At 42.2% G+C, this 16,041-nt stretch overlaps 2 protein-coding genes across 2 annotated transcripts in view; one reads left to right on the top strand and one right to left on the bottom strand.

The window, feature by feature from the left end:
• The window catches only part of LOC117347592, a 51,039-nt gene extending 46,029 nt beyond the window's left edge, over positions 1-5,010 (top strand). The window contains exon 7 of the mRNA XM_033918707.1: positions 2,513-5,010. Within this exon, the coding sequence (XP_033774598.1) occupies positions 2,513-3,103 (591 nt within the window). The 3' untranslated portion in view covers positions 3,104-5,010. The remainder of the gene's footprint in view (positions 1-2,512) is intronic.
• Positions 5,011-6,016: 1,006 nt separating this feature from the next.
• Positions 6,017-15,822, bottom strand: TIMM8B (translocase of inner mitochondrial membrane 8 homolog B). The gene is made up of 2 exons (XM_033918588.1): positions 15,595-15,822; positions 6,017-6,713 (listed from the first exon to the last, which is right to left on the bottom strand). Exons 1-2 carry the CDS (start codon positions 15,715-15,717, stop codon positions 6,546-6,548), a joined length of 291 nt encoding a protein of 96 aa, XP_033774479.1. The 5' UTR covers positions 15,718-15,822; the 3' UTR covers positions 6,017-6,545.
• Positions 15,823-16,041: the final 219 nt, after the last annotated feature.

Genomic DNA, 16,041 nt, shown 5'->3' with positions numbered 1-16,041 from the left:
ATGCAACCGCCTTATACTACGACGAGATCGAGAGATCATTGACCAGATTTCTTCTTCTTGTAAAACTAATTCGCTTAAAAAAAAGAGAGCTGCAGATGTAGAATTTCTTCCCTCTTTTACTTCCCATTTCCTGAGTGACCCAAGTGAGGGCCAGAGACAGATTTGAGCGTAGCTTCTGCTCTGTTTTCAGCATTACTTTGCAAATCTTGTTGAGAATAGAAGAGGAGGAAGGGAGCCATTGTAATTTTGCGTCTGGGCTGAAAAAATTGAATGCATCTTTCAGCCGCCAACCCTCCCCCACCAAAAAAAAAACCAAACAAAAAAAAACCTCACAGAAAATTACGAAGGTCCACTGAAAAGTTCTCAGCTCAACCCACAAAGCTTGGGCAGTCTCCATCGAGGGTTATCCACTACTAAGGGATCCTTTTATCAAGCTGCGGTAGGGTTTTAACGCCTGCATTGAGCAGGCGTTAGGTTTTTTTGGGGGGGTTAGCGCGTGATGAAATTTCCGACCCGGTGACCCCGCTAGCGCTTGATAAAAGGACCCCTAAGTTCAGCGATTTGCCACTTTTTTCGTTCCATATTTTTCCAACGGCTCATTTGGAAGGTGGGGTGTGTTTCTCTCACTGGCTGCCCTCGATTTGGAGGTTCTTGCCTAGTGGCACAGTGAAGGATAAGGTGAGTGCATATCTCTCAGACCCTGCTGTGTCTTTGCCAAATCGTTCTGCCTGATTCTCCAGCTTGAGATTCGGGGCACTGCACTAATCAGCAGAATCATAATGTCCCTGTACTTTTAAATAAAGCTATGCTGTTGCCATTTTAGTCCACTTGCATCTACAGAAACAGAGACTACCAAGCAAGTTAGAGTTGATACAAATGGGATCCCCCCTTGAAAATGTCTTTGCTTTGGGTGTGGAAGGAAGGATTTTCAGGATGGTCACTAAGCAAGGAAGGCTGGGATATATAGCCTGATGGGTGTTTATGCAGTGTGTTTGTTGAGTTTCTGTTAATACAACAAATTAAAGCTAACCACAGAGACTGCAGGTTGTTTCTTGCTGAAAGTAAAGTAAAGTGTGCCCAGGAAAGAGTACCCGTTAGCCTAACGGAGTAAGTCCACCCCTGCCTGCACCCATCTTGAAAACAGACTCTTGTTTTGCAGATCCTGGTTACAGGTCCCTGACCCAGAGAGCTAGCTGGTGTCCAAGACTGTGTGAGATCAGGGTTATACAAATACAGTAGACTCTCTCATCTATCTGGCACCCATGAGGATTGGTGGATGCAAGATAACTGTTTTTCTGGTTGATTGACTTACTGTAAAAAATACTGTAGCAGCAGGTATCTGTTCCTGACAACCCCCCTCTCCCTCCCTCGGCCCCGAAGCAGCAGAGGCAGCCTCCCTCCCTTATCGAAGCAGTAGCACAGCCAGTGAACAGAAGAAGCACCATAAACAGGCTGCTTCTAGGCAGCTGTGGCAAGGCTGGCAGGAAGCAGCTTGTTTATGGCACTTCTGCTACTGCTTCAGTAAAGGAGAGAGGGTTGTCAGGTCTGGCTGCTGCTTTGGGGCCATGGAAGAAGGGGGAGGGGGGTTTCAGGATAAGCTGCCACTGCTGCTTTGGAGTCAAGGGAGGGAGGGGGTTGTCAGAATTGGTGTCAGGTCAAAAGCGTGCCGGGACAAAGGCGCGCCCAGACAATTGAGTGCAGTGCGCGCTGCTCTAAATTACTGTTTTTAGCGCTCCGGGGCGGCGTGGGGGGAACCCCCCACTTTACTTAATAGACATCGTGCCGCGTTGTGGGGGGTTGTAACCCCCCACATTTTACTGAAAACTTAACTTTTTCCCTGTTTTTAGGGAAAAAGTTCAGTTTACAGTAAAATGTGGAGGGTTACAACCCCCCAAACCCCCCATAATGCCGGTGCGATGTCTATTAAGTAAACTGGGGGGGTTCCCCAACAAAACCCCCGTCGGAGCCCCTAAAAACTGTAATTTAGAGCGGCGCGTGCTGCGCTCAATTGTTGGCGCGCGCTTTTGTCTTTCACGCTGTTGTCTATGAACCGTCAGAATTGGCTGCTGTCTCAGGCCCGGAGGGAGGGGGGTTGTCAGGACGGCTTCCACTGCTACTTTGGGGCTGGATGGAGGAGGGTTGTTTGGAGGTTGTCTGAGGAATGCAGAAGACTTTTTTTTTGGCCAGCAATTTTTTTGTTGGTTGATTTGAGAGGGCCGGTTAATTGAATGCCTGTTAGTTGAGATTCTTCTGTAAATAACTGAAGAAGCAAATAGGGATAACAGCAAATATTTTGCAGCTGCCTGTGATATTGTAATGCTTCATAAAATTAACAATTAGGTTAAGTTCAACTAATCCAAACAGCTGGTGAAAAAAAGGAGTACTTTATCACAAGATTTCTAACCAGCTCATTTTAATTTTCTTGTAGATTTAAAGACCTGATTCCACAATGACGATTTCCTTCAGTGGCTGGAAAACCAAAGTGGATGACCGCAGCAGTCTAAAATCCAACCAGGAACCAACACGAGGCCGCACCTACACCATGTATCACGGAACGCATTTGAAAGTAGCAAAAGCCATAGTTCGTTCGGGTTTTAACCCATCGAATGATGGATTGCTAGGAAAAGGAGTGTACGTGAGCAGGAACATCGATAAAGCTAAGTGTTACCCCCAAAATGCGAATGATAGTGACAAGGTCATCTTTAAGCTCCGAGTCCGAGTCGGCAAAGTCAAGAAGATTGACTGTGATAACCATCCTCTGCAGAAAACTTGGAGCCAGCATGGGTATAACACAGCTTGGGTGCCACCTCATAGCAACATCACTGCTATCAAAACTGGACGAGAAGAGGATTGTGTATGGGATCCCAAAAGGATCACCATTGTAGACGTTGGCTTCTGTCAGGACCCCAATATGAAGAAAGAGCTGAGAAGAATGATCAGAAGACAGAGAGATAGCCACTCGGGCAAAAGTTGCAAGATCTGCAAGAAGGATATGAAAGCAACTCATCCAAAGTTGGAATGCTGGGAATGTAAAAAGTTGATCTGCCCTTACCTAGACAAACATAGGTGTAGGAGGCAGGATGGTCACAACGGCCACCATTAAAGTCTTTGTTAATAACATCACTGTATCTTCAATTCACTTGTAACTGCTGATAACATCAGTCTGTTTTGATTTGTACAAGTAATAAGATGTACAGCACAGTTACATTCTAAATGAGAACAGTTGATCTACCCACTCTAGATCCCTCCTCTCTATCACTTTGATGTATATCAATTCCTTATTATGTTTTTTTCTCTCTACCCTATTTCTGGCACTGCCCTCTATGGGGGTAATTCGATAATTACTCCTGGTGGAATTCTGTTTTCTCTAATTGCATTTTCCTCTCCATTTTGTAAAGATAAATTATTAAAGCAACACTATGGCCCTCCTCTGTGTCTTACCAATAAGTTTTGTAACAATTTATATCACCACCAAAATTTGGACGACTGCTATCTAAAACTATTGGGCCTCCATGCAGGCCATTTCTTGAACACAGGATGCAGCTTTAGTATTGCTGTTTATAACCTTAACTGTTGCTTAGGCTAGCCTAACTTTATTGTCACTACTGCTTTGCAAAAATCACAAGAATGTGCAAATTGTATAGTGAAATGGAAGAGCAGGAGAAAATTTGTGAAATTTTGCACAAAATGTAAAGCTTTACGGTTAAGATTAAATTACAAAGAGGAGGTTACAGTGGCTGTTTATTTGAGACTAGTAAAGCTCCTGTGAACCAATTATGTTTTGTGGTTTTTAAAAAAAATTTCCCTTAATGGTTTTTATTAGGGCTTTCCATTTAATGCATTAAAATATTAACATGTGTTAATCACATTTTCCCTCCCCCCTCTCTCCATAGGTGCCCAGTATAAGAAGCTTGGAGAGGCTAAGCCCTCCCAGCCCCAAGCCCTGACTCTCACCTGTTGTCTAGACCAGGGCTGCTTGCTCCAGCTACCTGAATCTGTCCCCGAGTCTTGCACTTCTTTCCCTCTCCTTCTTAGTTCCAGCATCCCTCCCCTTTCCTTTCTGATTCCATTTGCTCCTCTCCCTCTCTTCTTGCAGTCCATCTAACTTTTTTTTTAATCTCCACGGTAGCAGCACTGCATCCACTAGAGCTGCTGTCTTGGGGCTTCAGGCCTTCTCTGTGAGCATTCTGCCCTAGCAGAAGCAGGAAGTTGCGCCGGAAAGGGTTGGACGCCCACAGGGAAGGCCCAAATACCCAAGGCAGTAGCTTTAATGGATGCAGTGCCACTACGACGGTGATGAAAAAAAAAGTTAGATGGACTGTGAGAAGGGAATGTGGAAGAGGGACAGACATTAGAACTTTGAATGGGAGGGGGAAGAAAAGGGAAAAGATACCAGAATCAGGAATGAGGGGAGAGCAGTGCTAGACCCAGGGATAGAGAGATACAAGGAAAAGTTAGATGAACCATGAGGAGAGAGGGACAGGGAGAGATGCTGGAACATGGAAAGGGTGGGGGTAGGGGAGTGAGGAAGAGTAGTGCTGGAAAGATGGAAAGGGTGCTGCTCTTCTAGATCAGGACAGACAGGAAGAGGGGGAGGAGAGATGGAAGGAGATGGCCTTGGGAAAGAAAGGGAATGAGAAGGGAGATGATGCCCATGAATGAAGGGGAAAGGAAGGGAAGAGATGGAAGTGAGACAGATTTGAAAGGAGAAAAATTTGAAGAAAGTTGAATATTAAAGATGGATAAAGGGCAGGAAGTGAAGGAGGAGGAAAATTTTTTTTGAATAGACAGGAGGCTCTGGAAACAGAGTTCAGTGCACAGGGAAGCAGAACCAGAGTCTAGAATGAGATGATTAGAAAGACAAAATCACAAAGATAGAATAAATGATTTTATGTTTAGTAACTGAGATAGATGTAAATTTTCAAATCTGACATATCTATGTATTGCATTGTACAGGAGGGCGCTTTATATGACCAATTGTGCAATTAAAAATTTTAAATCAATGTACAACCCTGGCTTTTATGCGATCAGAAATTCAGATCAAGAAAAAAAAAAAGTTTCTCTCATAAGTATAAACCTTACAGGTAGAATATCTGACTGCAATTCCCCAACACTGTTCCAGCACATTTCTAGCTGACATATCAGGTTTAACTAGTGCCAGCTAACAGCACTGAAAGTTCTATGGGCACAGTCAAAGTGACTAGCCCATTTGGAAACAATGTCCTTGCAGAAGACTTATTTGAAAATCTTTTTATTCAATATCTACTCCATAATTGCAAAGCAAAAGCAGAGCATCAAAGTATATTCTATGCAAGACGTATTAAAATACAACCCCCATCCCTCCAACCACACATCCCACATCCCCAAGATCTCTGTTGTCTCTCCTCACTTTCCCTCATTAGTCTCAATCCGTTAATCTCTATAATCCAGAGAGACTAAAACTATATCCCAAAATAAAACTAAGGGCTCCTTTTACGAAGGCGCGGTAGCGGTTTATCGCGCGTAATAGCACATGATAAACCGCTGGCCGCGGAGCAGGCGGTAGTTTTTCGGCTAGCGCAGGGGTAGCGCGTGATTAAATGTCACGCACGTTAAAGCCGCTATTGCGGCTTCGTAAAAGGAGCCCTAAATGTTCCAGATCAAGCAATCTTCAGAATGTCATCTTATTTAATATACGAGTTCTAGAAGGCAATATCTGAATATAAGGAAACCAAATTCTACAGAAGACTTATTGAAAGATTTCAAATCGGTGAAGTAGTTTCTGGTGAAGGGCAGATCCTGGCTATATGCCAGGCAATGTTGTGGTGAGCCAGTAATTGAGAGGCAGAAGAAAAGACTTAACTAAAACTGAATGCATACAAGATAAATATTGGTAGTAAAGAACAATTTGTTTGTTTATTAAACTGTGTGTCTAGTACTTAGCCACAAGACAAACTCACTATGAAGAGCTTTGGAATACTTTAGCACTACACTAAGCATGAGACAATTAACAAGAGCATATTAAAGAAAACATCAGTTCATTAGCCAACAAAATGTTTATTCCAAATGCTTTCTTCAGCACAAGTGTAAATACTGACGTGATGCCCTTACTGTTGTAACAGGATTTGGGCATGTTAAGCACCAAGAAAAAAAGAAGATAAGAGCCTCAGTAAACCACAATGTACATGATTTCACAAACGAACTTCACATATTATTGAACCATTTTATCTTTATTCAGGTAGATCTCTTCTGCTGGTGTTCCATCAAATAACCTCTGAGATGATCATATGCATTTTAATGAGTACAAGTGGATGAAAGTAGGCCACAGAAACATATTAGCAGCTGATTACAGGGTACTGACATGGCCCTACACAATCAAAGACAACTCAAGCCAGTTATAAACAAAGTTTAAGGCTTGACTTACTATGGGGGAAAATTTCATAAGTTATTCAGGCCTAAATGACGATTTATTTTACACACATTTTTCCAGGATGCTTAATTGTCCAGTGAATAAAGATTTTTTTTCCCTTGGAGATGAGTTTCTTCTTTAAGGAGGATAGCTTCTCTCAGTGCCCTCCTTTCTGTATGATCTGAGAAAACCTGTTGGTGATGGACAGCGTTGTATCAATGAATCGATCTACACAGCTAACTAGGCAGCTTTCTGTCCTTGAATCCAGCTTTGAACCAGGTTTGTCCACACACTTATCCCAGCAAACATCCATAAAGTTATGAACCTGTATGAGAAAAATAATGATCTGATTTTGAGTTGATATACTACCAGGATTTCAGGGAAAATCTGTTGTTTTAATATACATATAACAAATCATTTGCAATCAAATATACACAAAACTAGTATTTTAGCCCGTTACATTAACGGGTGCTATAATATATGTCTGTCTGTCTTTATTTCTGTCTCTCTCTGTCCCTCTTGCTGTCTTTCTTTCTGTCTGTTTCTGTCCCTGGCCCCCTTTGTCTGTCTGTCTTTCTGTGTATCTCCCTGCCCCTGTGTCTTTCTTCTTTTCTTTCTTTCTCCCTTCCTCCCTCTGTCTGTCTGTCTGTTCAAAGCAGCATTCCCTCCCCCTCCATTTCCACCACTTCCCTGTGCAGCAGCATTAGCGTTTCCTCTACCCCACTTTCCCTTCCTGCGGTCCCGACTACGAACCTGGCAATTCCAGCAGCATGTGCAGCAGTCTTCACACGCTGCTTCGAGTCCTTCTACTGCCCTGATTTACTCTGGCACGTCCCTGATGACATCATCAGAGACACGGCAGAGCAAATCAGGGCAGTAGAAGGGCCCGAAGCAGCGTGTGAAGACTGCTGCACATGCTGCTGGAATTGCCAGGTTCGTAGTCGGGTCCATGGGAAGGGTGGGCGGCAAAGGACTCGGGTCCCGGGCGGCAGGGTCATCGCAAGAGCCGGGTCGGAAAGTTGCTGGACTCCGTTTTTCGGTTCATCCTGGGGGGAGGGGGGCAGGAGGCGCTCTTTGTGCCCCAGTCCCGGCTTGTGGAGGCGATCGTCGGCTGGCTGGGAGCAGGCTTGTGGAGGCGATCGTCGACTGGTGACGTACTTCGCGCATGCGCACTCTTGCCTAGTGCAACAGATCAGATCTCAGGGAACACGCGGTGAGAGTGCGCATGCGCGGCTAGCATTTTATTATTATAGATATTTACAATAAAGTCTTTCAAAAATATATGTGGGATGGGCTAATTAAGAGCGTTTTGGACTATTTTTGTGCCACTTTCCTGTGTCAAACTGTGCATCTAGACAAGAGTGATCATTTTTGATTGGTCAACCCCTAATCCTTTAGAGGTGAATTTGGGAAAGAGTATTAAAATAAGGTGTAGCCACAATAAATGAGGCTCACTTGTTATTCCAAAAATTATGAAAACGTGTATAAGGGCAGAGAATGCAGCTCTATAAATGAAACATTAAGAAAACTACCAAGGAGGCAGAAAGTCTCTTTTCTCTCACACACCTTAGGATTTTGGAAAGGTACTTCGTCCTACCTGGGCTACAATTTGTTTTATCATGAACTACAAACTCCTTTTAATTTTTGACAGCACTGGACTTTGGGCTGGGAGATAGAAAACACTGCAGGATGACCTAGATTATTAGAACTACACACTCCAGCTCATCCATTGCTAATAGGGTTGCCAATCGACTCAAAGTCTGCTTGCTGGTCTAGCTGAGTGGTTTTACCCCCGTTACATACAAATCTTGGAATGCTGATTTCAAGCATGCAGTAGTGCTGAAACCAGGGCTACATCAAAATGCCCAACAGAATTGGTCAGCTGGCAATCTAAGCAGCTGATGTATGTGCAGAGAACATAAGAACATAAGAAATGCCTCCGCTGGGTCAGACCTGAGGTCCATCGCGCCCAGCAGTCCGCTCATGCGGCGGCCCAACAGGTCCAGGACCTGTGCAGTATATTTCTATCTATACCCCCATATCCCCTTTTCCAGCAGGAATTTGTCTAATCCTTTTTTAAACCCCAGTACCGTACTCTGCCCTATAACTTCCTCTGGAATTGTATTCCAGGTGTCCACCACACGTTGTGTAAAGAAGAACTTCCTAGCATTAGTTTTGAATTTGCCTCCTTTCAACTTTTCCGAATGCCCTCTTGTTTTTTTATTTTCTGAAAGTTTGAAGAATCTGTCCCTCTCTACTCTCTCTATGCCCTTCATGATCTTGTAAGTCTCTATCATATCCCCTCTTAATCTTCTCTTTTCCAGGGAAAAGAGTCCCAGTTTTTCCAATCTCTCAGCGTATGAAAGGCTTTCCATCCCCTTAATCAGTCGTGTTGCTCTCCTCTGAACTCTCTCGAGCAATGCCATATCCTTTTTAAGGTACGGTGACCAATACTGGACGCAGTACTCAAGATGAGGACGCACCATTGCCCGATACAGCGGCAGGATAACTTCTTTCGTTCTGGTTGTAATACCTTTCTTGATTATACCTAGCATTCTATTCGCTCTCTTAGCGGCAGCTGCGCACTGTGCCGTCGGCTTCATTGTCATGTCCACCATCACCCCCAAGTCCCTTTCTTGGGTACTCTCATTCAAAAACATCCCTCCCATCGCATAATTATGCCTCAGGTTTTTGCTTCCCACATGCAATACTTTACACTTCTCAACATTGAATTTCATCTGCCATCTCTCTGCCCATTTCCCTAGTTTGTCCAAGTCCCTTTGCAATTCTTCGCAGTCCTCCTTTGTCCGAGCTCCACTAAATAGTTTGGTGTCGTCTGCAAATTTTATTATCTCACACTTCGTCCCTGTTTCTAGATCATTTATGAATATGTTAAAAAGCAGCGGCCCGAGTTACCCAGAAAGCTAGCATCTGGCAAATGATCATAAGCAATAATGAAAGGTCAATTGGTCATGTATCATCGGTATTTATTTATGAATACTAATAATTCTACAGATTTTTGTATCCTTCTATCAGCAATGGGACCATAATTAAAAATGTGAAACACTATCATGATAGCAGCATAGTGAACCTCCTCAGACTAGGTTTTAAACCTGTCTAAAATATATTTCTTCATATTGAAAATTGTTCTCCAGCCTCACTTCTCCAACCAGAAATCAGTTCTCTTCAAGGGCCTATATACCTCCTCCCCCCCTCCCCCAAATAAAGAGAGTTGAGAGGCCAAATCACTCACCAACTCTTTAGGCTCACCTGCTGGGAGGACTTTATTAGTTCCCCCTACACAGTTACAGTGAGCCATTACTCCCTATCAATAAATAGATTTTTGTCCTGGTTAGACAAGCATCACCCCCACTCCTGTCCCCTTCTGGGGACTAACAGGATCCCTTTCTCCAGAGTTTTCTCGGCAATGTTTGCAGTTCATTTTTATTATGCAAATAAGATGCAAATCTCTTTTCAGTTCTGAGCTCACTTGCGCTCCCAATATTCAGGGAATTATATTAATGGAAATCCTGAAGGGTCCCCCTGCAATCTCTCATGTAGCCTTCCCTGACCGGTCACAACGTCCCAGTCCAGTCGCCCTGAGTAAGTGGACTAACAAACTAACATCAAACCCAGCTTGCATTCTATAAGTATGAATCCTGTTAGATATCTCCTGGGGCTGTCCAACTAAATCTCTCTGTGATAGAACGTATACCCTGTCACACTTCACTAAGGCATTTGAAGGCTACCTGGGCTAAATATTCATTTTGATTTTCCTGGTTTAAATTTCCTATCAAAGTTGCTCCTTGCAGTTGCATCTGCATTTCTCTCCTTATTTGGCTTATATAATTGCATAAATTCCTTGTTGGTATCAACAAAAGTGTATAAAGTTGAAGACTGGCTTTATGCTAACAAACTGAAATTTAATGTCTCCAAAATCTTTCTACCAGGTATGCTGTTCCCATTGTTTTGTTCTCTTGTCTTATTTTGCCTCATCTCCCTTCTCTTAATGTACTAACTATCTCATTGAAGGGCTACATAAACAAACATACTGGGTAATATATTTGAGTGTTGATTGCTGTCTCTGATACAGTGCTTGAAGCTTTTTCTCCACTTTTGTTAAGAAATGATTTTTTTCTGTGGATAAAAAAACCCTGGCTAGTAACATTGATATTGTGCATGACATATAATTTTTTGGCAATTTATGATTACAGTACTTGTTATATTTGATTGTCATCTTATGTTTTCTAATCATATTTCTGTTCTTGTATGGAAATTCTTTATCCTAAAATAGATTTGTGTAGCTCATTCATTTTTTGATGCTAGCTTCCTTGGTCTGTTAGTCCTTTTGCTTATGATCTCCTTTCTCAATTATTGCAATTCTCTTTTTCATGCTCTTCCACTGTATTTATTATTTTAGATTTATTAAAATCACTTTTTCATAAAGAGATTCACCCAAAGCAGTTTACAATTCACTGAATAGTAATCAGGTACTCTTAAGTATTTCCCTGCCAATTCCAATTAATTCAAATTTAACCTCCATGGGACAAAAAAAAAAAAAAAATTCAAACAGTATTACACTGCTTTTAAAATCTGAATATTAGCTTCCTGCCCATTGTTATCCTTATTCTGATCCATTGAATCTTTCATTCAGGTTTGCCCCAGTTCCTTTAGAGATCTTTTATTTGCCAAAGAGTCTGATTCTAGGGACCAATACTTTATCCAGCTGGTCTGGCCTTTTAAATTATTAAAAATTCTGACTGAAGCCCAGGGAGACACCCTTCACATGGGGGCCCTTTTACTAAGGCGTGCTAAAAAATAGCGTGCACTAAATGCTAACACATCCATTATATCCTATGGATGCGTTAGCATTTAGTGAGCGCTAATTTTTAGCGTGCGCTAAGACGCACTAGCGCGCCTTAGTAAAAGGACCCCCTGGTTTCTCTTTGCTGCTTCTTCACCTCCTCTCTTCTTGTGTGTTAGGTGTCCTTTCCTACCCCAATATTAACTCTTTCCTCCTAACGATGGCAATTTATTGTAACCTAGGCCTCATTGTTGTATTCCTCCTTCCTTTACTTGTCTTTTACAGGCAGTCCCCAGTTAAGGATGAGTTGCGTTTTTAAAAATTTTCTTAATTTGTATGTAACTAGGATGTGAGAATCTGTGTGTATTTATGTTCTCCTGTATAGTACACAGTCATTAAAGAAACAGTCCTCAAAATAAAGTACTATAGTTTAAATAGAAATAAAAGATAGCAGGTTTACACTGAACTTTCCATACCGCGTGGCTCCAGACTCAGTCCAGCATGCACTGACCCTTGTTTCTCTTCACAAAGCTGCGGGCTGTGTTTCCTACATGCTGCCCGCGGCTAACCTGGAAGCCTTCCCTCTAAGCATAGAGTTTTAGAAAACTTTCTCCCTCTCATCTCTCTCTTCCCAATGCATCTGTACCTCACTCCTCTCCCATCACCATATCCAATATTTTTCTCCTCCTCCCTATGCCCAACAATTCTCCTCTTTCTTCATTTCTTCATGTGCACCATCTCTCTTTCCTTCTCACATTCTCCCTTTCTATTCCCTCCCCTCCTCGGCATCTCTCTCTCATTCCCTGCATTCTTTTATCCTATGTCCCTCCCAAGTTCATACTCTCCTCCCTCCCTCCATTCTGTGTCCCAGGTTCATGCCCCCTCCCCTCCTTCCTTTCATCCTTTGTCCAAAGTTTGTGCTCCTCCCTTCCTTCTGTGTCACAACACACCTCCTCTCTTTCATGTCCCAAATTGCCCCTCTCCAAGTTTCCAAGTTTATTATAAAAATTAGATTAATCGCCTATCACATTTTCTAGGCGATGTACAATTTCATAAGTAATTAAATTGGGGTGACAAATCTAACAAACAATATTCAAAATGAATTAAAACTAATAAATACAAACTTTGCTATACATAGTTTAACTTACCCTCTCCAAGTTTCCAAGTTTATTATAAAAATTTGATTAATCGCCTATCACATTTTCTAGGCGATGTACAATTTCATAAGTAATTAAATAGGGGTGACAAATCTAACAAACAATATTCAAAATGAATTAAAACTAATAAATACAAACTTTGCTATACATAGTTTAACTTATACATATAATTTCAAAGCAAGGGAAAAATCATTAAAGGGTTACAATCAATATTAATGTAATAACATTTAAGGAAAGAACAATAAGAAGGGCAACAGATAAAATTTATATTAATATACAAAGTAAAAGTGGAAAGTAAGCAAGTCTTTGAAATTTATTCATTAAAAGCATCGTTAAAAAGGAAACTCTTGAGTTTGGATTTAAATTTATCTAAGTTCTTTTCCTCTCTAAGAAATAGTGGGAGGTCATTCCAAGATTGGGGAGCTGTTATTGAAAAAATGGTGTGACGCCTTGTATTGATAACTTTCAGAGAGGGCACTGCCAATAAGTGTTGATCCTGTGATCTTAACAGTCTTGAGGTACGATAAGGAATTAAAACTCTAAAAATAAATGCAGGGGTTTTAAATAGTAATGATTTGAATGTAAGAAGGCATATTTTAAATAAGATTCGGTGTGCAACTGGAAGCCAATGTGCTTTTTTAAGAAGAGGAGAGACATGATCAAATTTTTTGGCTTTATAAATTATTTTAACAGAGGCATTCTGAATAATTTGCAGACATCTGATTTCTTTCTGCGATATATCTTTAAATAATGCACTACAATAATCAATTTTGGAAATTACTAATGAATGAATTAAAATATTCAGAGATTTTGCACATAAAAATTTTGCCAATGAGCGAATTTGTCAAAGTCTCCCTTCCATGTCCCAAGTTTGTGCCTTTCTCCCATGGGTGTTTACCTGTTCTGGCTGGCTCCCTTCTCCCAGCCGCACTTCTCTTCACAAAGTTACGGTTGCAGTTCCTACACTCGACATGTGGTTGACCCAGAAACCTTCCCTGTAACATCAGAAGGAAGACTTCTGGCTCAGCCACTGGCAGTGTGTAGGAACCGCTGCGTGTGGCTTTGTGAAGAGAAGTGCAGCTGAGAGGAGGGAGCCAACCAGAACATGGGTGGGAGGAACATACTTGGGACACAGAATGGAGGAAGAAGGGCACTTTGAGACATGAGAGACAGGAGGCATGTTGGGACACAGAAGGAAGGGAGGGAGCACAAACTTTGGATAAAGTATGGAAGGAAGAAATGAGGGAGGGGAGCATGAACTTGGGACACAGAATGGAGGGAGGGACGGGAGCATGAACTTGGGACACAGAATGGAGGGAATGAGAGAAAGATGCTGAGGTGGGAGAGGGAATAGAAAGAGAGAATTGTTGGGCATAGGTGTCTGAGTGAGAGGGAAAGAGATGGTGCACATAGGGAAATAAAGAAAGGAGAATTGTTGGGCATAAGGAAGGAGAGAGAAATATTGGACATGGTGGTGGGAGAGGCGTGAGGTACAGATGCATAAGGAAGAGAGAGATGAGAGGAAGAAATGTTGGATGTGGTGGTGGAGAGGGAATAGTGGGACAGATGGAAAGGGATGCAAAAGGGGAAGAAAAGTTGCTCAGAGGGAAGGCTTCCGGTTTAGCCATGGGCAGTGTTTTGGGAGGGAGGGAGGGAGGAATGTTGGACATGGTGGTGGAGGCAATAAAGGGAGAGATATGGCATGGTGTTGGAAAGAGGTGAAACAAGGAAAAATATTGGGTATGGGGCTGGTGGGCAGGGGTGAAGAATGCTGCACATAGCCCAGGTGACAAGAGAGGAAGAAATGTTGGATGTGGCAATACAGGTGGTGGGAGAAATGCACCCTGGGAGACAAAAAAGAGTTTGCTTTGTGTAGTTTAATTCTGTGTTTATCATAATGTATTAGTAAGATTATATTGTGTGTACAGTATGGTGAAGATGATATATTATGCAGTTTATTGATTATTGCCTTGAAACCCCCCCTCCCTCCCTCCCATGGAAAAATTGTCTTGCAGGAAACTGGTCCCTGGTACAAAAAAAGTTGGGGACCACTGCTCTAGTCCCTGCTGCCTAAAAGCAGGAAGCCAAACGTAGCTAATGGAGATGACACAAGTGTGGCAGTTTCAATGGCAGGCCCTAAATAGGGTGAGGCTGCTGGTGCCATCTCTGGCCATCCCAAGAGAGAGTTAAATAGCTCATTTGAGGCCACAAGGAGTTGCTGTGGAATTTGAATCTGTGTTCTCTGGCTCCCAGCCTGTTCCGCTAAACATTATTCATCTGAACAATATCTTAGATGGTTCAAAATTATGTCTGAAACTTGTAAGAACTATACTGTATATCAATCAGAAAAACTAAACAAAACCCTTAATCAGTATGGGTTCCTATGAAAAGGCATTTGCACCAACAGAAAAAAGTGGAGAAAGAGAGACCTCAGATTTAATATATTCTCATAACAGCACAACTATGTGGCGCAAAGTTTCTGAAAAATCTCCACAACAAATATTCACCAAAGGCATCGATAGTAGCAATCCACTTCAACACAGGAATATTGCAGTACACAGCACCTTAACCAAATTATCACAAAAGTTGAAGTTGGCAAACAGCAAAAAGGGGGAACTCCCCCCCAACCAAAAAAACAAAATAGAAAATCAAAATTTAAAACAATTCAAAGAGCCGGACTCAACAGCAGCCCTATTTCACGCTAGGCTGTTTCAAGAGTCCTGGCAAACTATACGTACTTATAGACCTGTTAACTAACTAAAGCGCACACACACACACACACACAAAAAAAAGGAGAAACAAAGGCTCACCCATAACTAGCCTTACATTTAGTTGCACTCCATTTAGGTGGCAAAATTGTATACATTAGGACAGCTTGAAGCATCCCCGGTATTTCAAATTGTACCTAATATTTGTGTGGGTCTAATTTAAGTTACAGGTCCAAACAGCTTGTACACCCAAAGTCAAGTGGCCTGGATATTTAAAAAAATATAAAAACTTTCACGTGGTTCGTATCGTCACCCACTCCATAAGTCCTTTTGAATATCAACTTTATGAAATATGATTTTTTTTTTATTAGAAATTAGTACATATAATGTTCCTACATTTAAATTTCCTACATTACTTTGATAGCTTTCTAACGCCTTCATGTCATTTACTGATCTCCACAGTCCACGTTTTTCGCAGAACAAGCGAGGACTAAAAGTACCACAATGCACTGTGCTATACTGTCCTACATTCCCTACCTGCGCTGTAAACTGAGCCTTCTGCTGCTCCGCTGCCAGTAGCCTCTGCAGTTCTGCAGAATCCTGGGCACCGTCTGCTTTTGGAGCGGAAGTGAAATCCAAGCTTGACCCAAAGTCCGACATTTCAACTAGGCACAACCTTCAACGTCGGAATCTTCCCTTCCCTCGTTGTGTTCCGAGCCTCGTTCTAAACCATGGATCCGCCCCATTTCCTCCGGACGTTCAGTCAAAACGCTATTAGAATCACGTCGACCGTGGACTGTACCATCCGTAGGTTCTAGCGATGGGAGAGGGGGGGGAGAGAGTTCGGATTCTTATCTGCAGACATAAGGCGTCCGGGCAAGGAATGCTTTACGTTTCTTTAAGGATCATACATATTTGCATTCTTCATTGCTAGTTCAACAAACTTCATGGCGCTGGTAAAAGCGAGCTTGATTTCCAACACTT

This window comes from Geotrypetes seraphini, chromosome 13, assembly GCF_902459505.1.
Source record: "Geotrypetes seraphini chromosome 13, aGeoSer1.1, whole genome shotgun sequence".
Classification (NCBI taxonomy): domain Eukaryota; kingdom Metazoa; phylum Chordata; class Amphibia; order Gymnophiona; family Dermophiidae; genus Geotrypetes; species Geotrypetes seraphini.
Note: the sequence above shows the minus strand (reverse complement) of the source record. Positions and strands in the feature narration are given on the sequence as shown.